Source organism: Nuphar pumila, chromosome 13, assembly GCF_984573655.1.
Source record: "Nuphar pumila chromosome 13, dmNupPumi1.hap1.1, whole genome shotgun sequence".
Classification (NCBI taxonomy): domain Eukaryota; kingdom Viridiplantae; phylum Streptophyta; class Magnoliopsida; order Nymphaeales; family Nymphaeaceae; genus Nuphar; species Nuphar pumila.
Genome location: NC_143261.1, coordinates 92,591,339 through 92,616,441, shown reverse-complemented (window position 1 = coordinate 92,616,441; position 25,103 = coordinate 92,591,339). Strand labels below are relative to the sequence as shown.

General features: G+C 35.9%; 1 protein-coding gene across 2 annotated transcripts; it reads right to left on the bottom strand.

Moving 5' to 3' along the window:
• Positions 1-840: 840 nt before the first annotated feature.
• On the bottom strand, positions 841-24,152 carry LOC149819199 (actin-related protein 2/3 complex subunit 3). Of its 2 annotated transcripts, none has more exons than XM_089984355.1 (6): positions 24,094-24,152; positions 23,899-23,946; positions 14,751-14,848; positions 3,473-3,581; positions 3,073-3,342; positions 841-1,121 (listed from the first exon to the last, which is right to left on the bottom strand). In XM_089984355.1, the coding sequence occupies exons 3-6, from the start codon at positions 14,751-14,753 to the stop codon at positions 1,096-1,098; spliced, it is 408 nt and encodes a 135-aa protein (XP_089840481.1). In that variant the 5' UTR covers positions 14,754-14,848; positions 23,899-23,946; positions 24,094-24,152; the 3' UTR covers positions 841-1,095. The 2 variants fall into 2 exon arrangements, with proteins under 2 accessions (XP_089840481.1, XP_089840480.1); XM_089984354.1 differs by lacking the exon at positions 841-1,121 and adding an exon at positions 2,231-2,664.
• Between the last annotated feature and the right edge of the window lie 951 nt (positions 24,153-25,103).

Here is a 25,103-nt window from a genome sequence, read left to right as displayed (position 1 = left end):
TGCTCAACACTATCAATTTGCATTATCCAGCGCATACATTTACAGCAATTCAGCATAATATATTATAAATCGATATTAACAAACAAAATAATATCTCACAAATCGACACTGGAAAACAAATAACATCTTACAAATCGATATACGGGAATTCAATATAATATATTACAATTCGAGATTAACAAACAAAATAATATCTCACAAATTGACACTAGAAAACACATAATTTCTTACAAATCGATATACGGCAATTCAACATAATATATTACAAATCGATATTAACAAACAAAAAAATATCTCACAGATCGACACTGGAAAACACATAACATCTTACAAATCGATATACAGCAATTCAGCGTAATATATTACAAATCGAGATTAACAAACAAAACAATATCTCTCAAATCGACACTAGAAAACAAATAATATCTTATAAATTGATATACGGCAATTCAACATAATATATTACAAATTGATATTAACAAACAAAACAATATCTCACAAATCAACACTGGAAAACACATAACATTTTACAAATCGATATACAACAATTCAGCATAATATATTACAAATCGAGATTAACAAACAAAACAATATCTCTCAAATCGACACTAGAAAATACATAATATCTTACAAATCGATATATGACAATTCAACATAATATATTACAAATCGATATTAACAAACAAAACAATATCTCACAAATTGACACTAGAAAACACATAACATCTTACAAATCGATATACAGCAATTCAGCATAATATATTACAAATCGATATTTTTAAACAAAACAATATATCACAAATTGACACTGGAAAACACATAACATCTTACAAATCGATATACGAAAATTCAACATAATATATTACAAATCAAGATTTTTAACTGAAACAATATCTCATAAATCGAGTCTACAAAATACATAATATCTTACAAATCGATATATTGTAATTCAACATAAAATATTACAAATTGATGTGTTACATTGCATACACTGAGTGAATGGATGATACCGGATGGGGTAGAGGCCCTTGCATGCATCTATAACCAAGTATTCTTGTCAACAGGTCTCAGCGTCTTACAAATATCTTTAAGTTTTCAACCGTCGAAACGATAAAATCTACCTGCAATAACAAAACAATGCCTTAATGATACTCACAACGACATACGTTCTTCAACAATAGCATGATGACATGAAAAGGTACTCACCACGCTTTAATGGCACTTGTTGAAATGTTTGTGTGTCATTGTTTTTCCCATACTGCCTAACAAAAATGAAGAAGAGAAGACTGTAAAAAGAGATGGCCGACAAATCCCCCTATGACGCCCACCAATGATCGAACCAGTCGTTCGATTTATAGTTATCTCCACGAGGTAAGAACGAACCCGAAAAAGTTTTATATCTAATACAAGGCAGGAACGAGAAGGTGGCCATGTGTTTTAACACAAGCTAAAAACAAAGACAGAACGTGCAAATCTATTTATGGGGAGCAGGAGGACATTTTCGTTCGCATATCTACCTTTTTTATATGTTATTTTATTATAAAGTCATCGTAGGCAACATTGGCATATGAATTATCATGGATCCCAAGATATTCCTTCATACACACCGGAACACGCGAATGTGTGTTCCGGGGAGAACACACAACACCCTCCCGGGCTGAACCACAAAGTACAACACTCCATCATTGTGCTCCATTTTGGCTCTATCACGGTCAGCAAGAGGTGATGGACAGAGCAAGCTTCAAAGGACGGATCAGGTGAAATCACATTGCACAAAAAATAGTGATGATCAATGTAGCCTCCCACCCTTCTGATTCAGATTATGGGCCCTACGAATTTAACTGGTTTTATCATGTTTTGTGGGAGGGCAGATCAGGTGCAATCACATTGCATACTTTGAGTGTGCCACTACAAGGTCAACAACCTCCATGAGCCATCATTGGCAGGTAAAGCGGCACAGTCAAGATCTGACATCCCTTTATGGGGCCTGGCAGCACTCATTGTGCAAAAGATGGGGCATCACATTTATGTGCAATGATTCTTAGTTGTATACCCAATATACCAAAAAACTCATCTGGTGATTAAGGTGCATCAAAATCAAGCTCTCAAACTGTCAGGATCTTAACAGACCACCATGCTTTGTAGCTAACATTTTCGATGATTTACTCTGAAACATGTAACCCATTAAGTTTTTTTAACTGAGAGAGAGAGGATCTAGGAGTTTCGCCAATTTTTATAGCAAACTGTCGTTCTTTCTTCATATCAAAAAGCTGGAGTCTAAAACAACAATTCACAATGGTACACAAGCTTTATAGTTTCAGTTTGGAACTTTTCACAAGACCCAATCCCTGTGACAAGTGATACATTTAGCCACAAACAAGTTCCCCAAACAAAAGATAGGAAAGTTCTCCAATCCACCAAACCATTTACCACTCTGATCATGAGTTCAGCATGGTGATCAGCCCGTACTTAACCGACCCATCGAAGTGCTCATTCGATGTGTGCTGCCATCTGAACAGTCATTAGGAACAATAATGTTCATAAATTTCCTCTTGGAGAAAGCCAGCCACCATTTGTTTGGAGTGCCATTGGGTCTGTAAGCACAGCTCAGCAACCTGCCACTGGTTTCCTCCCTGATCTGCTTCAAGTAGTTCCGGAATAGCTCTGCTACCCAACAAGGTCTCAAAATTAATTTCAATTAAATTAGTTCAAGAAAATCTGCTGAGACGTTGATTGAAGTCTCTTGCAAAGTCCCAACTGACTCAGGCAAGTCAATTAACACAAAAGGGGTGAAATGAGAACAAATCCCACCATGTGTGATCCAGGTCCTATATCAAGTCCACACAACTTGGCATGAATCCGTGCCAAACTATGTTACATAGATAATATGGGGGGGGGGAGGCATTTTTATGAAGTTCTCAATATGTCATGGTATACAAGGGGATATGATACGAGGGCTAAAATGGAGTACCCATGTGATATAGGTGCCAAATCTGGTCAAGAATTGAGCTGTTATGTCCTAAAGAAACTAACATCTACAAACGAAAAATTGCTAGTAATGTATTACTATACCTGCTTCTTCCTGGGACTCTGGTAGTGCAAAAAGACCACCAAATGGAAACCCAGGTTCTCCGGGCACAGGGACCTTCTCAAGCCCTAGGTTGATGATAGCTTTGGTGCCTTCTGCTAATGTTCTGCATCCCTCAAGTCTTTTTAAAGCTATGTTGATGTAGAGTGTCAAGTAAATCAGGAGCTTGTCAGCTGAACTTTTGATATCAAAATTCCTAAAGAAGACGTTGGCACGAAAGAAAGTGATTGCTTCATCCACAATGTCGAGTGCACCTGTTAAAACAATATGTTGGCATAATATCCTAATACAACTATATAAGAAAATAGAGCTGAAGAAACAAAATGTACAGATGCAAGACTAGAAAATCTAATGGGAAAACAGAAAAGCAAAAGTTGAAACAACCTTGATCTGAAACAGGCGCAGGTCCCTTAATATGGCTTTTCAATGGAAGAAGTGGGCATCCACAAGCCTTAGTAATGCCTTCTTCATTTACAAAACTTGAGTGGTAAACCTGTCAGCAGACATAGAGTCATTTGACACAAAGATATAGATTGAACAAAGTATTTGAGCCTGCATCTAAAACCATTCTTAAACGTTCTTGAAGTATATCGTCATCTATTTGCATTAACTTCTCCACAATGCTGAGAACTGGCTTGCCAGTGTATGAGAACACTTGAAATTATTAAACTTAGTAAATGAGAAAGCCCAACACTTGGATCAAACATCAAAATTTCAACAGGAAAAGGACATTTTTTCTTAGAGGCAATGGAAAAATACCACGGCTTCTATTTTCCTCTTTTATTATCTGGAGAACATCAATGCTCTCAGTAACAGTTTATCAGATTATAGGTTTGAAATCACTAGTCAGTTGTTCCAGGGCATACAATAAGGATAGTGCAAATCAGTAACATTTGCTTGGTCATTTATCAGAACCTATGATCATTTGCTTGGTTTGAAATCAGTAACATCACCATTTGCTTGGTCATTTATCAGAACATCAATCTCCATCTGCCAGTTGTTCATTAGTAAGATGCAGTTGAGTGTATCCCCTTGGTCATTCAATCCAACTTCTTACACATGCCCTGGAACCTTAAGGAATTTTGCAGCTGATTATGCATCTTGTTAGGAGTTCAGAAAAGTGGAACAAACTTTTTTTCATTTCCTTCAAGAACCAGCAGATGGAGATTTATTACAGGAAAATATGCAGATTACACGAGCAAGATGAAAAATCACTTGTCAGCAAGGCTTGTAATCAAAGTCATATACAGTACCAATTCTTTGGAAGCCTAAGAACTAAGTTCTTCAATTTGGTTGAGACAGTAACAAGCACTCCGATAAGGAAGGATAGTGCAAAAGATTAAAAAAGGTCACACTTTTTTCTGTCTCAAGACTCAAGGTCACTATCTTCAACCTGACAGCTAACAGCTTGCACAAAAATTATGCAAGACAGGTGCAAACAAATTTTTGAATGAGATATGATGTAAATTTCTTGAATAGTGAAGGCCAACAACCATCACGATTGATGCTCTACTTTAATTAACAAGACCTCTAGAGATCATCTAATGTTCTTGATGTTTCAAAAGCACCTGTCCTGTGGAGCATGAAGTTCACTTCCTTCACACATCTGATTGTGATGCCACATGTTCAGTCAGGAGAAATGATTGCATGACCCGTGGATTCATTTCACCTACACTTGTTAACTGCTAGAACCATTGATACACCAATTTTGATACTAAAAAACAAAAAACATGGATGGCAGGGCTTATACATGTCGCTGTACATACAGAAAAAGGCTTTATGCATGTACTGATCAGCATGGATCAGATGTCCTATGTGTGGATTCAGTTTTATATGATCACCTGTAATATTGTGTATTTTTTCATGATTTTTAAATTCGAAAATATAAATTTTAAATTACATATGTAATTAAAGTGATAAAATCATGGAAAATATATTAAAATATATAGGTGACAACAGCTGGGTCTGGGCGTGGACCAGAGCCCACTGACAAGACCTTGATAAGTCATATAATTAGAGAAACTTTTTGTTTTTAACCTTTAAATTCGAGCAAAAAATCGAGCTAAATTCAGGTTAAATTCAGGCAAAAGAAAATCAGGTACTTATACCGTTAGATGTGCCTTGTAATTTTGAGCACGTTGGTGACTTGTTTTTCTAAAATCGGGTTACGGTTGGCCCAAAAATCCCATTTTCAAAAATTACCTACCTCTAATTTTGTCTTTTTATGGATTGGATCAAACTGGATCTGCTCCATTTGACCCAAATTAATATGGATCTGGACCCAATCTAGAATTCATATTAACTAAGATTTGGTCAATGTGAGATCCATATGAATTTGGATCTTGGATCCAGATTTGGATCTGAAATCTATACATAGTCAATTTAAAACTTTAAAATCAATTTAAAATTTAAATTGGATGAGGTAGAGTTCTACCCCATAGAGACTTCCAAAGGGGGCCGACACCCTCTAGAATATTTCATAGAATATTATATTAAATAAAAATAATTAATAAATAAGTAAATTAGGTTAGCCGGTCCCAAGCTCGGATAAAGGAGGAGGGTTGCGGTAGGCCAGTGACAGCCAGCATAAAAACTTAGTCACACCCTATGAATATGAACCAATATGAGAATTTCGTTGGGGCGTTCCCTACTGAGCGATGCGCTGTACTCTATAAGCCCGGAGGCAGTGATAAATGGGCAAGGGTTGCTAAGTCGTCGCCCAGAAGCGACGCGTCACACCGGCGCCCAAGTGTGGTGTCAAATAGGCAAGGGTTCCCTCACTTTGTTGGACGGGTGGGGGTAAAGAAGATAATTCAAGACCATAAACTTAGGTTAGCCACTTGGAATATAGGGTCTTTAACTGGTAAGTTGATAGAGTTAGTAGATGTTATGTGTAGGAGAAAGATGGATATTTTATGTCTACAAGAGACCAAATGGGTAGGTGAGAAAGCAAAAGTGATAGAACCTTGGGGATATAAGATTTGGTATACAGGAATAAATAGGAATAGGAATAGGAATGGAGTAGGGATTGTTATTAGTCGTGAGTTTATAGATAATTTAGTTGAGGTCCGTAGGAAGGGTGATAAGATTTTACTTATTAAATTAATATTAGGTACGGATATTATTAATATTATTAGTGTTTATGCACCTCAAGTAGGTTTAGATGATTCTATTAAGCGTCAATTTTGGGAAGATTTAGATAGAGTAGTACAAGGGATATCTTATGGAGAAAAGCCTTTCATCAGCGGTGACCTTACTGGACATGTAGGCATTAGTAGGGATGGATTTGAGAGTATTCATGGAAGTTATGGTATAAGAGAAAGAAACGAAAGTGGAGAAAGGATTTTAGATTTTGGTTTGTCCTATGATATGATCTTAGCAAACACTTGGTTTAGGAAGAGGGAGTCTCACCTAGTAACATTTAAAAGTGGGGTTAATACGAGTCAGATAGATTTTTTCCTACTTAGAAAGAGAGATAGGGGTTGTTGCATCGATTGTAAGGTAATACCGGGAGAAAGTGTAGCTACACAACATAGAGTCTTAATTTTAGATTTTAGAATTAGAAAATGCCGCAAAAGGGATAGACATAGGATAGATCCTAGAATTAAGTGGTGGGCACTGAAAGGAGCAAAACAATGAATGTTTGTAGAGCAGGTAGTTAAGGAAGTTGATTGGTGTCTCGAGAAGGATTCGGAATCAATGTGGAATAAGATAGTGGGTGGCATGAAAAAGGTGGCTAAGGAGGTATTGGGTGAGGTCTAAAGGCAGTACACCGCTAGGTAAGGATACATCATGGTGGAATGAGGATGTCAAATTAGCTATTAAGGTTAAAAGAGAGTGTTATAGAAATCTAATTCAGAGTCGTGATAATGAGAATTTTGAGAAGTATATGATAGCAAAAAAGGAAGCTAAAAAAGTAGTTCAAAATGCGAGAGATAAGGTATATAAGGAGGTTTATGACAAGTTGGATACCAAAGAGGGCGACAAGGATATTTATAGGCTTGCAAAGATGAGATAGGAAATCGAGGGATCTGGGTATGGTTAGATGTATCAAAGATGAAACGCAAAGGATTTTAGTCAAAGATAAAGAGATTAAGGAGAGATGGAAAGATTATTTTGATAAGATATTTAATGGAAGTCATGCTCAAGATCTTGGAGACTTCTCCATTCCTTTTCATGAGATGAATCGTGATTTCATGCACAAGATTCAAAAGAAAGAAATTGCAGAGGCTTTAAAGAAAATGAAATCAAGAAGGGCAGTTAGCCCAGATGGTATACCTATCGACGCTTGGAAATGCTTGGGTGAGAAAGGTTTAGAATGGTTGACAAATCTTTTTAACAAGATTTGGCGAACAAATAAGATGCCTAATGAGTGGAGGAAGACTACTTTGGTGCCTCTATATAAGAATAAGGGTGATATACAAGATTGCACAAACTATCGTGGTATAAAACTCATGAGTCATACTATGAAACTTTGAGAGAGGGTGATTGAGTATAGGTTGAGGAAGGTTGTCATGATATCGGAGAATCAATTTGGTTTTATGCCTGGAAGATCAACTATGGAAGCTATACATCTTCTTAGACAATTTATTGAGAAATATAGAGAGGAACAAAAATTTGCATATAGTTTTTATTGATTTGGAGAAGGCATACGATAGAGTACCTAGGGATGTTCTTTGGTGGACAATGATGAAGAAAGGTGTTTCTCTCAAGTACATTAGTATAATTAAAGATATGTACGAAGGAGTAGTAACCAATGTGCGCACTTGTGGAGGGGTGACAACCAATTTTCCTATAACGGTTGGGTTACATCAAGGATCTGTATTAATCTCTTTCCTATTGCTATAGTGATGGATGAGCTTACGAGATCAATTCAAGAAAATGTGTCGTGGTGTATGTTGTTTGCTGATGATATTGTTTTGATTGATAAGTCTAGAGCTGGGGTTAATGCTAAGTTAAAATTATGGAGACATACAATGAAAGCAAGAGGTTTTAAGTTGAGTAAGAGTAAGACAAAATATATGGAATGTCGGTTTAGTAAGCAACGAACTAGTGATGGGAGTGTAGTGAAGCTTGGTGAGCAAGAAATACCGATGGATGACTGTTTCAAATATTTGGGATCTATCATTCAAAAGTATGGAGAAATTGATGGAGATGTAAATCATAGGATAAAGGTTGGGTGGATGAAATGGAAAAGTGCAACTGGAGTGTTGTGCGATCGTAAAATGCCATTGCGGTTGAAGGGAAAGTTTTATAGGACGACAATTAGGCCCGCTTTACTATATGGTACAGAATGTTGGCCTGCCAAGAGATATCATATTCAAAAAATGAGTGTAGCGGAGATGCATATGCTTAGATGGATGTGTGGAAATACAATAAAAGATAAGATTCAAAATGAGGAGATACGTAAGAAAGTAGGCGTTGCATCCATTGAAAATAAGATGAGAGAGAATCGTTTACGGTGGTTTGGACATTCAGCGAAGGCCTAATGATGCCCCAGTTAGAAGGATGGAGAAATGGGAAAATATATTAGTTAAAAGAGGTCGAGGTAGGCCTAAGAAGACTTGGATGGAGACGATAGGAAAGTATATGAATGCTTTGAACCTCACCCAGAACATGGCATTGGATAGAAATGATTGGAGAAGAAGGATTCATGTGGAAGACCCAAAATGATTTTCTTTTTTGGTTCATATCGCCGACCCCAATTGTTTTGGGATGAAGGTTAGTTGTTGTTGTTGTTGTTGTAATAAATAAGTAAATTAATTAATTAATTTTAAAAAAAGATATAATTTAGAAGAGGTAGAGTTCTACATTGTTCTCTAAAGCTTCCTGCCTTCTGTAGAGGGGATGTCACCTTCTAAATAAAAATCAAAATAGAAAAAAATAAAAAGATAAAACAAAATATTAAAGAATATTATAAAAAGGGGTTGGTCTCCCCTCTCTCTAGAAAATCGTGTTCTAGAGAGAGAGAGAGGGAGCTATAAAAAAAAGAGGAAACCCAAAATTGTGAGAGAGGAAAGAAAAGAAAGAGAAAAAAAAGAGAGAAAAGAGAAAGGAAGAAAGAGAAGAAGAAAAGTCAGTTTTTTCATACATCCATCATTTTTTCTCCGGTCTTTTTTCTATGCTATGATTAAGGTATGGATTTCTCTCTAAGTTCGTACGGGAAGAAATACGTATAAACTAATTTTATTTGTAAGTTTATCTGGAAAAGGAAAATCTAATTCAATATATATATATATATACATGTATAAAGTGACGATTTCATGCATATATACGTATATATGATTATTTCTTGAGATTTCGATTTTCCTAGAGTATTAAATCTCGAAATATCTATGTTTTTTATTTTCATAGATGTCAATTTTTCTTGATTTGATGTGAGCATGTTATATAGGTTAATCAATCTTTCCGTGTTATACATATGAATATATTTTTATGCAGATTAAATTGTTTTTTGTGAGTTTCTATGCTCAAGCAATCCCAATATATATATATATATATAATTTACTTCTGGTGGTAGCTGATCATGCTTTATTGTGTTAAGTTTATCTATTTATTCATGTTGCTGCAAACATTATATTATTTCAGTATCTACAGAATTTGTTTTGATCGCAAATCTCAGCAGACTTGCCGACCCTTATTGGGTGAAAATCTGATCAGACTTGCAATGTTTTGCATATGAGCAAATCTGATCAAACTTGTCAACCCTTACTAGGTGCAAATATTATCAGACTTGCATTGTTTCGTGAGTATGCAAATCTGATCAGATCTGCCAAGTTTCAGGTTATTTCAAGATTAATCAAACTTGTCGATTTGCTTTGTGTGTGCAATCTGATCAGGCTTGCTGACTCCTGTTGGGTGCAAATCTTATCAGACTTGTAATATTGTGCTTGTGTGCAGATATAATCAGACTTGCAGTGTTTTAGCAGGTGAGCAAATCTGATCAGACTTATATATATATATATGCAATCCATAGCTGATGATTATATTTTTCAGCTTGTTCTGATGATGTTATATGATTCAAATTTATTTTGTTCATGCCTATATATATATATGCTTATGTTCAGTTTTGCTTGTGCACAAATCTGATCAGACTTTTTGCGTTTCAGAAATCAGCAAATCTGATCAAACTTACCAAGTTGCACAGGTGTGCAAATCTGATCAGACTTGCTGAGTTTCTGAAATCAGCAAATCTGGTCAGACTTGCCGAGTTGCACGAATGTGCAAATCTTATCAGACTTGCCAATTTCTGTGATGTGCAAATCTGATCAGACTTGCCGATTTTTTTGATGTGCAAATATGATCAGACTTGTCGATTTATGCTTGTAAGCAAATCTGATCAGATATGCCCAGTGTTATGATAAGCAAATCTGGTCAGACTTGCCAAGGTACACTTGTGTGCCAGTCTGATAAGGTTTTGTCGAGTTTCATAGTATGTGAATCTCATCGAAACTGTTAAGTTTGTGAGTATGTAAATCTGAACAAATTTGTCGCATTCATTTTGGTTGCAGGCTTATATATTTGATTACATGTTTGATTGGTTATGCATGTTTATGCATTTGAATGCCATGTTGCAATTGTGCATATCATACGCACGAATCTGACATTTATTAGATATTGGCATAAATATGGTCATATGCATGTTGGAATTGATCATGTTAATGTGTTTTGCGAGTATCGATCAGCATGCGTATGCGTTTGGTTTCACGTGCATTTATTGGCGTGTTTGAATATGCATTGTGAACATGTTTTGAAACAAGATGTGTGTTGTATGTTCACTGAAATTTTGTAAAAAATAAATAAATCACCTTTGAGATGTGTTGGTGGTCAGATGTGAACCACTGCGGGCCGTGCCGGCCAAGAGCATGTGTTGCTCTAACTATTGTTGATTTTATTTATGCATTGCAAAATTTATTTCTAAAAATTTAATGATTTTTCAAAATTAATTGCACTGTTAAAATTGTACGAGCTAGGACCTGAATTTCGTTTTGCATATTGATTTCCAAAACGATTATTGTCTAAAGAACTTAAAATTATTTGAAAAGGTAAAAAAAACCAAACAGTGTAATTAATCTCTTCCTTGACTTCTCTTTCACAGCGAGAGAATCTTTGATGGTGGTCTTGAAGGACCGTGAATATACTAAAACTCCATGTGTGATTATGTCCCTAAACCCGATATGGTGGTTCACCTCCCGGCCACAGTTTTAGAGAGATTCAGCCACTTTGCCTAAGGGGGGGGGTGTTGACTCAACTGTAGTTATTGGTATACCAAGAAAGTGGCGTCAGTGGATGTTGATTTCCCTTATGTCCCAACATTAAATGTTGATTTCTAATATTCCAATGGATGGTGTTGATTCCTGATATCGATCGAGGAATAAGTGTGGAACCTAGTAATAAAATACAAAATTATGTGTTAAGCTACAACCGAGAACCTAGCTTGGTCTTCGAGAATTTGTGTCTGTTTTGAGTATCCGCAGGTTTAAGAAAAAGTGAAAATTAAACTTGTGTGCATTTAATGGAGACATACATGCAAAAACAACTCTGATAAATAACTTAATAAGTTATTTATGCATGTGCATTGAATCATGCATATTTACTGTTCAGCATTAGTTCGTGCATTCATGCTTATTTTGTTTCGCATGATACTTGTTATTGCATGATATCCCGCTGAGATGCTTGAATGATAAGTTGATTATGGTAAATTGTTATTGTGATATTCCTCTGAAATTTATACATGAAGCTGGTTTATGCTATTTCCTTTACTATCTGGATTTTTAGATAAATTCATACAAAGAACTTTGGTTCTTACCCATTTTCATAAAACTGTTTTATAAGTCCGGATGCTCAGCGATGTCTTGACTTGCTAGTTGTGTGACTTGTTTCTGGTTCTCTGACATAATGGTTCATTCATGATATATACGATTTTTGTTCTGAGTCTATTTGACATTAATTATTGGTTAATAAAGTTTGATTTATTCTTCATTGATTCAATGATTCAATGCACAGCCTGTTTGTGGTTTGGTATATTAAATATGTGAGGCCCCCGATCTTTGGGTTAGTTTCCGCAATTATTTAAAAAAGAAAATTTCCACTATTTTTACGAGTGCCAATTGGGGTCGTTACATCACCTCAAGCTAGAGATAATTGGGCCATAAAATGATGGATCCAATATAATGAACCATTTTGTCCAGGTTCAGCATAGACTTGGTCCAGAAACAGCCCTACTAATAGAGAAGTTCAAGTAGGGTTCATTATGTGGTCTTATAGCAGTTATTTTATCACACCCATTCATTTATCGTAGACCTGGCCAGCAAGCTATAACCATATGATGGTTTATCAAAATGATGCTTTCTTCCTCTTGTAATGCTAAGCACCACTTTCCAGAAGCCATACTAACTCTAGATACAAAATTAGTAATCTGTCATGTAGACAAGTTATAGATTCCATCCTTCACTACCTTTCCTGCTATCCAGTCATGTTTTATGCATGTCAAGGCATAACTTCTCTGCCATACTTTACACTAACCACCATCGGGTCGTCATTCTATGTTTCATTTGCAATCAGTAGTATGTATTTTCCCTACAAGTTGTAGCAAAAGAAAAGGATTATAAGGCCTTCAGTTTCTGAAGTTTACAAGGCAACAAGAAGTCTTAAAGCTAAGCTATTGGATGAAATAAAAATAAGATCAACTGACTGAAAAATCAGGCTCAGGCACAGTTTTCATATCACGTCTAATTTCTAACAAGCATGAGACAGCCCCATCTCATCATGACTTCGGCTGTGGCAAGTTGACATAACTTACTAACTCCATGAAGGCACAGTTTTTTTCTCATTGTTGTTTTGAAGATGACAAAACAGTGATTAAGTCATAGCGAAGTATTTAACATGTTTATGAGACAATTATAGTATGAGTAGCTCGAGTGTTAAATAAATCATCTACCATATGTTATATAATATGTATTTCTATCTCACTTCATTCATAGATAGTTCAGATGGAATGGATAGACTTTCCATATAGAAAGAATACAAAAAAGTTTGTTGAGATTGGTTTGGTTGAGACGGTATACAAGGCATGTTATACTGTTGAATAACAAGTGTTCCATTATCCATTTATAGATAATCCATGTGCTTGGGAACTCCTGATGATTGAATAAACCAAGATTTCATCATGACTGCAATTTAGAGAGATGCAAAAGCACAAGCCTATGGGGTCGCTTCTGCAATTGGATAACCAGCACTGCAAAACGTCTTTATATTGGATGATTTGGTGTTTTGATGATCCCTACCCTATTGACTGCCACTTCTACATTTATTATTGCCTTCGATGTGAGCTCGGAAATAGCACCTGGTGGGATTTCAACCGAGACCCTTTCACTAAGATAGGCAACTTCACCAAAACAGCAAACTCACTCGACCAATGACTTGGCCATAATGCTGAAATCCTTAGTGCGCAGTTGTAGAAACATGTCAAGACAGCATGGGAATGATAGCAAACAGTAGATATCACCTCATATAGTTTAGGTACTGAATGGACTACAGGAACCGGAAGACAGAATCTGCTCATCAACAGTCCCCACGTACGTGGTATGCATCTCTTAGAAAGACAGTGTCTTGTAAAAGAACTTACACTTAACACAGATTTATAGAAGTGCCTCACATACTGTGTACTGCATATTCATTACAGGAGACATGAACTGTTATCCCTAAATGAATTTAGCAAAAACAAATAAAAAACACATCCATGCAATTGCTCCAGTGCAGAAATGCCTCAAATATTTATAACACAAACAGAGCTGCAGATGTTTCGTCACTGCAGATATAAGCCATCCTCGTCTTGAGGCTTTGTCATTTCCATGAGTTTAATAAAATTGGAATCTGTACAAGTTGGATTAGCAGATGACTAAGTAATTTGGTTATAAAGGAAGCGTAGAGTACCACCATGGATAACTTGGCCAACAAATATTTCACATTTGTGTAGTTATGAAGTAACCCCAAAAAACTCATAAAATCATTTGCAGAAATGTGGTAATTCAATATAGGAATTGAAAATATTGTATCAAATGTAGGTGCAAGATTATGCTAACCTGAATCATTGCCTTAGGATTTTTCACTATCTGATTGGTTCAGATCAAGATCAAGTCTTCAACTGTCTATTCGGAAGTAGTTAAACTAGGGTACAATTTTGCAAGAATCAACAATTATTTAGGCAGAAGTGGTCAGAGCAAGTCTTGCAAATTGTAAACCATCACAGATTTGAACAGAACCCACTTCTGCCACTTAAAAGGAAGCAAGCTGGAAATATCATGTTCAACCATTTTCAGCACTTGAAAGAACCCATTCAAGCATTTTCGGACGCATTCACTCATCCAAAGAATCGGAATAAACTTAGATATTGAATGGCAGTGGAAGATACAATGTTCTTGTCTATCCCATATTTTCCGGATAAGGGCATGTTTTGACACCCACGCTTACCCAGAATCAGGGTTCATAAAGCAATAGACCTGATTGTCCAAGCTTTTCTAGACAAAGGGGCATATCAAAGAACCCCTTAAAGGATGGATCTCACAGACAAACAAACACTGAAAATACTGAAAAATATGATCATTCTACAAGATGAACACTGAATAGAATACAAATTCTAATAACCAAGTTCCTCTCATACCATGATTTCCTTTCCTGGATCACGTGGAACACAATCCAGGCATTTCTAGATCACCAATCTTTAGATTTTGGTCATCCTCTGGGTCCAAATCACAGAGTCTGCAAGACCATGGAAGCCACAGTGAGGCAATGCACCCACTAGCGCATTAAGAGCTTGATATTAACGCTGTTCCACATGGGTGCATCCAAAACAGTCAACATCATAATCAACAATACGAGAAATGACATAAATCATTAAATATTGAACACATTATTTGAAAGATCACACATTCAAAATGGCAGCTGAAAAAAATGTTATAAAAGAAGAGGTCACAACAAAATCGGCAAACAATATGTGTAGGTTTAATTCGGTTTTTAATTTTATAAAATGGTGTCAGCAAAAACTGATGAGTAAAAAGCCTTGAATGAAGAAGAAAAAGCAAAGGCCATTGATGAATACCAATCCAAAGTTGAAGATTGGAAAAGTAATCATGCCAAAATATTGGCATCGTTCATAAACAATGTGGAGCTCAAAATTTATGCTAACCTAGATATACTTGGGTTTACTTTCTCAAAAATAAATCCGATGTTTTTTCCTACTTTTAAAGAATTCCTTATTCTAATTCAAAATCAATTTCAACATAATATAGCTATCTTTAGATCCGATTCCGGAGGGGAATACAAGTCAAAAGAATTTCAAAATTTTCTTAAACAAAATGACATTATTCATCAAAGATCTTGTCCCAAAACTCCACAACAAAATGGCCTTGCCAAAAGAAAGCATAGACATCTTATTAAAACCACAAGAATTCTTCTCAACTCTAAAAATGTTCCAAAAAATTTTGGGCTGAAGCCGCTCTTTCAGCAACATATTTTATAAATTGGATATCATCCATATCTTAAAAACATGTTTCTCCCTTTGAAAAATTGTTTAAAATATCTCCGGATTTCAAAAGATTAAGAATCTTTGTTTGTAAATGTTTTGTTCTCTTTCAAGGACAAGACAAACTTTCACCAATGGCCCTTGAATGTGCTTTTATAGGTTATGGTTAAAAACAATAAACTTTATGTTTCAAGAAATGTAACTTTTCTTGAAGATCAAAATGGACTTGAACATAAAAAAACCCAAGGAAGATGTTGATTATTCATTTTTTATTTGACTTACTTCCTAGAGATGACTAAAAAATCTAATTATTCAATTTGAGATACTAAGATTGTTTGTGATAACGAGAATGTTTGTGATAATAATTCCCATCAAATAGATTATTCTCCTAGTGAGAATCCTAATGATATTCATGTACATACTCGGCGTGAGGAAAATGAGTATCAAAATGCTTTTGACAAATGCTCACAAAATCTCCCTTTAAATTATCAAGTTGAGGAATCCTTACTTCGACGATCCTCTAGGAGCATTAAACCTCCTCAAAAAATTTGTATCATATGACTCCTTTTCCCCAAATTATAGATTTTGTCTAATGATAATCCACCTATCATGAGCCTTCTTCCAACTTTAAAGAAGCTAAGCAATACTCTCATTAGATAGATGTCATGCACCTAGAATTATAAGCACTCAACAAGGCCAACACTTGAAAAATTGTAACTATCCCTTTAGAAAAAAAGGCTATTGGTTGTAGGTGGGTCTATAAAGTAAAGACTAAAACTGATGGGTCATTAGAAAGGTATAAGGCTAAGTTAGTTGCTAAGAGATATGCATAAGAACATAGAATTGATTACGGATAACAATTTTCTCCAGTTGCAAAAATGATGAGTGTTAGAACTCTAATAGCCTTAGCATCAATCAAACAATGGCATATCTACCAACTAGATGTCAAGAATGTGGTTTTAAATGGAGATCTCTATATGGATCCTCCGCCGAGTCTTGAAATTGAAAAAGGAAAAACACTTAAGCTTAATAAAGCTCTTTATGATCTTAAGCAAGCTCCAAAAGCTTGGTATGACCGCTTCAGTAAAGTTGTTATTGATAGTTATTTACTTCTTGTTATACTGACACTGCTTTTTTTGTTAAGAATGCAAAGGATCACATAATTATCTTAGTTTTGTATGTTGATGATATGATCGTTACTGGGAATGATAAAAGGGGCATTAAGTCTATTAAAAACATTCTTAAAAACAATATTGATATGTCCGACTTTAGATTTCTAAGATATTTTTTAGGGATTGAAGTTGCATATTGTCTTCGGGGATATGTTTTTTCTCAAATGAAGCTTGCATCAGATATTAATGCTAAGTCCGGCTAAACTGACAAAAAGAAAGTGGAGACTCCAGAAGTAATTAATGTCAAAATGAGAGCCAATGATGAACCTCCTTTACAAGATCTCACTTCTTATCGTCAATTAATCGGATTTCTAACATATTTCTCTATTACTAGGCCAGACATTACTCATGTTGTTCACAGTGCAAGTCACTTCCATAATGCTCCTACTATTATTCACATGGCAATTGTCATGCGAATTATCAGATATCTAAAGAACACTATAAGAAAAGGATTATTCTTATCATCTTCTTCATCTCCAAATTTAATTGCTTATACTAACTCTGATTGGGGCAGAAACCCCAATGATCGTATTTTAATCACAGGTTATTGTATTTTTATTGAAGAATCATTAATTTCTTAGAGATGTAAGAAGCATCAGAAGGTTTCTCTGTCTTCTACAGAAGTCAAGTATAGGGCGATAGCCACCACTATAAATGAACTGGTTTGGTTAAGTTTACTCAAAGATATGGGAGTTCTTATTTATATTCCCGCGAAGCTATGCTGCAACAACAAAAGTGTCATCTACATTGCTAGCAATCATACATTTCATGAACGAACAAAGCACATTGAGATGGACTCTCAGTATGTTTGAGATGAGTTTTTACAAGGCACTATTGAACTTCCATATGTCACTTCGGAATACCAGCTTGCAGATTTCTTTACCAAAGCTTTACCATCTCCTAGGTTTTTTTTTCTTCTAAGCAAACTATCATTGATCTCACTGTCAGTTTGAGGGAGGGTGTTCAAATATATATATATATATATATACACTATTTCTTTGTTACCTTTTGTAACGCCCACTAGGAGCAATTTAGTCTTTTTCTATTATGTAATGTCCACTAGAGACATTTTTTGCCTTTTTTATTTTTTCTCTTCTTTTTTTATTTTTGTCATTTATGAAGGGGCAAGAGGGTCCAATCCATAGAGTCATTGGGACCCTCCCCAACGGTCATAAATGTGACAGATTCTATGGGAGCCCCCTTTTGGTCCCATAAAGTGTATAAAAAGGGGCCTTTTGTCCCCATCTCTTCTCAATGCTTTTATGAACATTTCAATACATTATTATTTCAAGCTCTCTCTCTCACATTGCGTGTGTTTGGTGGGTAGCCCTTTGTGGCTTATTGTATTTGGCCCATTAGTGGCTTTTTGTTTTTGTGCTAGTGCATTCGTTGTAGTCACTTTGTGACATTGTTATTTGCACTAGTAATTCATTACAAAATTCACAACCTTTGCTTTAGTTAAAAGATAATTTGATTCCGTCAAGAAAAATTCACTACCATTGCTTTAGTTAAACTGATATGAAATTGAAGACAACTTGACTACCTTCATATCAAAGCCACAAGTAACATGAACACCTTTAGAAATGTGAAATGATGCAATGCACAGCTAATGATTCAAACAGTGCTATGATACACCTTTTCAAACTCAAAAACCAGAGAAGATATCAATGTAAAAGCATGAGAATAAAGCATCAAACAATAAAGTGACTGATCAAGATGATCTAGCTTTTAACAAAAATATTCACATACCAATCACGCCTTGCCAAGGAGATGTTTCATGAGGTTCCTACTAGGGCTAGGAAACAAGATTAACAGATTGTGACTCAGCTCGTCTTCGGTTTGTATAGAGCTAGTTCAAACTTGAGAAATAGGCTCCGCAAGATGAACAAAAACAACAAGTGTTCTGCTCCCTTGGCTTGTATAGGCTCTTTAATTAGTAATAAACATACTTTTATATATTTTATATCATGGAATGTAGATGGTTAAAGTGATTAGCTTATAAGCAATAAATTTAGAGATCAAATCCTATTGTTTATATCTTTGAACAATGCATTTATTTTGTAAGTGACCCAGTTTAAGCTTTGCTCAATAGGTTTAGATTCCAAATTCTATTAGTTTTAATTTTGAAAAAATGTATATATATATATGCATATATATATATATATATATATTGAAATGAGCCAACTTGAGCTCGGTCACTAAACTTAGGCTTTCCATGAGCTCGAGCTCAGTTTGGCTCGCCACAAGAACGAGCCAAGCTTGAACACCCTCTATTTGGTTCGTTCGGCTCATTTACCAGCCCTAGATTCTACCGATCTCATCGAGCTACTTTACTGAAGCAACCTAGGATTCTTGGCCATCAATGTATGGCACTTTTTCTTTTTTTGTTTTATGATGACATAGAAAACCACCAGTTTTTAAGATTGCCAGGAGAAATTTGTGTTTACCGGCTCCTTTTCAGGATCCTTCAATGTAAAACCTTCAGGGTACCTCCCTTGCCCACTAGGTAGGTTTCCCCTTAGCTTCCATTTTGCCTGGAAAGCTTCAGGCTAAAGTTTCTATTTCACCACCACCTGGTTTTTTAGGCCAGGGGGAGGAAGTCTCCCCCAGTACGCACGTTAAACAAAACCCTTGAATGCAATACATAAGGCGCTCCATCTATAGCACCCCATGGTTTGGCATAAAAATGATAGCAACAACTTCAGCCTATGGACACAATCTCAACTGAAATTCCTACCATCTGTTGCTTCATAACCTCCACTCAAAAATTGTTGAAATATCTTACATTTCAGAACACAAAATATATATGTGACAATCCTATACCACATCTAAAAGGACTGAGACATGTATGACAAGAATCCAACGGACTAATTCAAGATCACATAATGTCCATATCAACTAAAAATTAGAATGCAGCAAAAAATTGCATCTACTATGACAGGTATGTGGAGCTTTAGCTAAACTGCCAATAAAAATGTGATGATCATGACCATTTTCAGAGGAAAAATGCAAAGAGACTGAGACCAAATAAAATTGAAAACAACATAAAAACAACGGCCTCTATTACATTTGCCAAACAAAATAACCATAATAAATAGATCTAGAATACGTTAGGTAGACACCCTAATTCAATATCACATAATACCCTTATCAATTGGAGATTAGAATTAGCTCAATTTTGAAGAATCTAATGCGCCCCCAAGGGAAAAAGCAGGGAGAAACTAGAATGCACAATATCGACCATCAATCCTCAGAAGCAAGGTCGTTGGTAACCACGGATCTCTGGTCCTCTGAGAGAGAGAGAGAGAGACTGCTGGTAGCATCAACAGGCAAGGTGAGCAGTGTCAATGAGGATGAGAGGACAGCCCTAAGCCCATGAAATGTTTTCATATGAAATATGCCTCAATCTTGAGAAATTTTTCATATGAAAATCTCTTTGTTTGTCTAAAAGTTTCATATGAAAATTTTATATTGGCAAACAACGAACAAAAATAGAAGTCACTATCCATGCGAGAGTTTGAGGGAAAGAAGAGTCCTGCCCGTATATATATATATATATATATATATATATATATCAGGGGCATTTTGGTCTTTTCACATGTAAAGTCACAATAAGTGTATTTTTTATTGTTTTCTTTTTTTGTTAATTTAATCATTGTGAATATTTCCAGCCTAAAGGGCTTTTGGGGAATAATCTGTGCTCCCTCACTCCATGTATTCTTCTCTCAAGGGAATTTCCCTAGTACAAGATACCTTCTTTATGTGTGTTTCAGCCCTTAAGTGGCCTATTTCGTTATTCCCGTTGTGTTGGACCCATAAGTGGTCATCTCACGAGTTAAGTTTTAACCCATAAGTGGCTCATTAAAGAATCATATTGTTTTGTGACATGCAGGACCCACGGTGTAATAAAGTTACAAACAATGGACAAAAATGGAAGGCATTGTTGTGTCCCTTCTACCTCACATGAGTCCCCATTTTTTGGGACAACGGCATGCAACTCTATTGTCCAAGACAATGTCCTATCTCATATATTTTGTGCATTAAATGCACCCTTTGAAAAATGAAAAATAAAAAAATGCAGGTGTTGGGGGACATGCTGGACAAACCCTGTCCATGTCCAGTCTTGGACAGGACAGGACTGGACTGGACATGGACAACCAGCAGTGTACTTGTGAAGGGTTGGTCGCGCAATCAAACTCTCCCTTAAGGGGGTGTCTGTTACACACCCACCCAAAGAAAACCACTTTTCCTTAGAAGAGATAACGAGAAGAGAAAATGGGGAGGTGTGAACCCATTTTGATAGGAAAGATGGCTTCTTTACATTTATTATCCGAGCACTACCACATAGTTCTCATGAAAATGTTTGTTTCACATTCCTTAAGAAAGAGGTCTCTTTCATGGAAAAGGGAATGAAAAAATGTCCTCTCCTTGAACATAGTGCTGCACATGAGCTCAGACAGGGCTAATCAAGGTTGATTTCTTTATAAAGAAAGCATTTTTGAGCTTGGCTTGAGCTTGAGCAAAACTTGAACAACCTTGCTCAAGCTCTGGTCAGATCAAGCTTGAGATAGGCTCAGCTTAACTCGTGCTGAGCTGAGTTATTTATTTATTTGAAATAAGTTGTAGAAAAGGTAGAATTAGAACTTGATATATATAGTCAAAAAAAGGTGCCTATTCACCTCAGGCGTCGGGTGAACGCCTAGTCCAAGGTAGTTAGGTGCCCTGGACTTAAAAGGTCCTGATTAGCTCGACTAGTCTCCGCCTAGAAGCCGACTAATTCATGCCTAGGTCAACTAGGCCCAAACTTGTTTTTTTTTACCATCTATATATTATGTTTTTCCATATATGTACACTAGAAATGTGTGAACTAGGCATTTCTAGCGCCTCCTTTGCAAATCAAGCCCGGCAGATGCACCGGGTGTGGTCCATTTGCTAGGAATCGATTGTTGGATCATGTATTTTCGATATAAAAAAAAAGTGATTTTTGGATGCTTGAATATTTGTGAACATTTTGAGCTGTTGATTTAAAAGGCTTAAAAGATCCTTCTTATGTACCAAAATCGGATGATCCAAGAGCATCTACATCACATCTGTATAATGAAATTTAAGAAGAAAAAAAGCCATGAAAATCAAGGCTCGTACTCCAATTCACATATTTTCAATTAGCATATTCTAGTATATATATATATATATATATATATATATATATATATATATATATATATATATATATATATATATATATGAGTGTGTGTGTGTAGATTCTATTAAGCCTTATACAAATATATATTATTGTAAATTCTGTATTTTCTTAATCTTTTTTTTTTTTTTTTTTTGGGGGGGGGGGGGGGTCCAACTAGGCTGACTAAGCTGCCACGACCCACTGAGATTCAGCCTCTTGTCACATCGATTCACCCCAAAAAAAAACTAGGTTGACTAGTCCTACCTAGACCCCAACTAGGCCTTTTAGACATCTACCGACTAGCGCTTTTGACTACAGAGAACCCAGTGACTCTTTCATGAAAAGTTATTCAACAAAACCCACCTATATCCCTCATATAATATATAAACCGAGTTTTAGTCTAATCAAGATTAATTGAGCTTAAATGTTTGATCATGCTCAGGTTATTTAGATATAATGAGCCTGAGCCCTTGCTCGAACTTGGTTAGAGTCACATAAAGGCACAAATCCAAGCCGAGCTCAAGTTAGCTCAGCTGGTTGTGCACCCCCACTTGTAGCACCATATGGGGTTGACCCATTACGGACTGACTCATGCTCACGCTCGATGCAGTGGACTCGGTTAACTAATCAGGTTGGATCACAACATCCAGGTTGTACATGGACCCCAATTCAAACCAGATCCAGTCAGACCTTAGTGTGATTAAGGTCAAGGCTTTTCAACATAAAGTCGATAAAATGAATATTTTACTGGGTTTTGGTTCATTGGTTTTTACTTTTTACTATGAGAACTCAGATCTGGTATTACCTAAGACAGGTCTGGTCTGGTCAGACCGGACCCAACCCAGTACCAGCACATCAAAGTCGATCTAGATCCAGATCCAACTGGGTTTAGCTTAGGTCATATATCGATCTTTCACATTAGTGGCCTGGCATCACTTGGATCAGTTTCTCAGTTACAGGGATGTAAATGGCTCAGATTTGGGTCGTCGGATGTAGCCAATCCCATATCCAACTAATAGGAAGTTGGCCAAGCGGATTTGAATTTGGATGGTGAAAAGATCGTACCAAATCCATTTTTTTACATGTGAATGTATTTGGATATCCAACAGAATCAACAGCAAAAAATATCAAAACCATATCCACATCCAACTACAATTGGATATGGATTTGGCTTACCAAATCAAACTAAATGAAGACGGATTTGGTGGAATATCGGATAAAATTCAATCCAATGACATCACTACCCAGTTGTGTGAATCTTGAAGGTACAAAAGTAAAGAAAGTTGGCAGTTCTGGATATCATGTTTTCTTATTAGTCATCAAATTGGAATGGGTGGCCTTTGTTGCCACAAGGCCGCCAAATACTCCAACAACTTAAAAGGCATGTTTGTTTTGCTGGACACATATGATCCCGAATCAAATGCGATTTGGAATTGTATGAATCAGACTCGCAAGGCACCACTTGCGATTCCAATTCTGGTGGCAACACGAGAAAACCACTCTCATATGCAAATGCCAATTATTTTCTCATGCCTCGTGGAGACAATGAGAACCATTCTCTAATTTGTGTGAGATAATGATTGTCATAGGAGTTAGACAAAACGTGCCCTAAATTTCTTCATCTTACGTCCCTTGTACTTCACTTCTAATGTACTTAATACCAAAGAAACGTAAACACTCAATCATCACAAGAAAAAAATTTCTTTGAAAGTTGGTGCAAATTTTCCATATCATTAGAGGCAACTAGAGGGAGTGAGAAAAAATGTGATCTTAAGGTGGTGATTTGAACACCCACTTGTCCAGATAAACCGATTAAGAGTTTCGCCGCTTTTCCCGCTTGTCTGGACAAGTGGGTGCATCCAAACACCCCTTGAAAAATGCAATTCTAAGAAACTGAACCACCTAAAAAAGAGGGACGGGGTGATTTCTTTACCGCTTGGTTCGCCTCGTCGCTCGTTTCGATCAACCACCAAACGAAGATCTGGTCTCAACAGAAGAAAAAAAAAAAAACATAGATTAATTAAAGGAAAAAAAAAAAGAAATCGCAAAAATGTAAACGATCAGGGAGAATTGGAGAAATGAAAATTGGATTTTCTTCTTCTCCAAAAGAAAAAAAAATGAATATTACCAAAATTCCTCAATCGCTATTCGTTCCCCTCCAGCTAGAAATTTCAAACCCTAGAGTATGAAGAACGCCCATTTTTCCTTCTTATAAAAGCTACTAGAAGGTACAAGCTGGTTGCCAACGGATCGGATCAGTTGGTTCAGATCCTAATACGGGTCCGATATGGTAAACTAGATCCGGCAAAAAAAAATCGTTGGAAAAAAGGATCCTGTTATATTTTTCTCTAAAAAAAAAGGTTCTATTCTATGTAATAAGTACAAACTGATCATATTAGGTTTCAATCCCAGCATGGGACTGATTTGAATAATCCTAACTGGGTCCAGATATTTATCTGCCTTAAATTGGATGCTATTCAACCTCAGACTCAAATCCGACTTTGATTAGTCAGGTTTGGTAAGAACTAATGAAAGACCTCATGATGAGCTTAATTTACTCTGCAATTTAGATATAAATGGAACTTTGATGGCTTTAGTAAAGGTTTCAGACAACAAAATAATCATCTCATGCTCCAAAAGATAGATCATTACCAGTCATACTTGGCATTCAAAGTATTCACTGCTAAAAAACAGCTTGTAGGTAGAAGAGGTTGAGTTATTGATGTAAGATGGCCTAGAAAAAAACAAGGTAAAATTTAATTCAAAAATTCTCGGTGTATATATATCTCACATAAACTCTAACATGATGATACTCCCTAGGAGGTTACGAGACCCTTATGTTATAGTAAGGGAGTAAGAATTAGACTTGTTGAACTGTTCAAGTGGTTTAGGAATTATATACATATATTATTTTGTTATTTTCATCAATTTGTTATGAAAATATTATTTTTTAAATTTTTGAAATTTTGAATACAAATTATTTTTAAAATATTTTAATTTAAAAAATGCTTCAATTCGATTCTTTGATATTTTTAGGAAACCGATTCACCTAGTGAACAAATTTTAACAAAGATTGATTTTCATATTTAAAAACCACTGAGGGACATTATTTATGGGGTCATGAATTTTGTTGTAGCA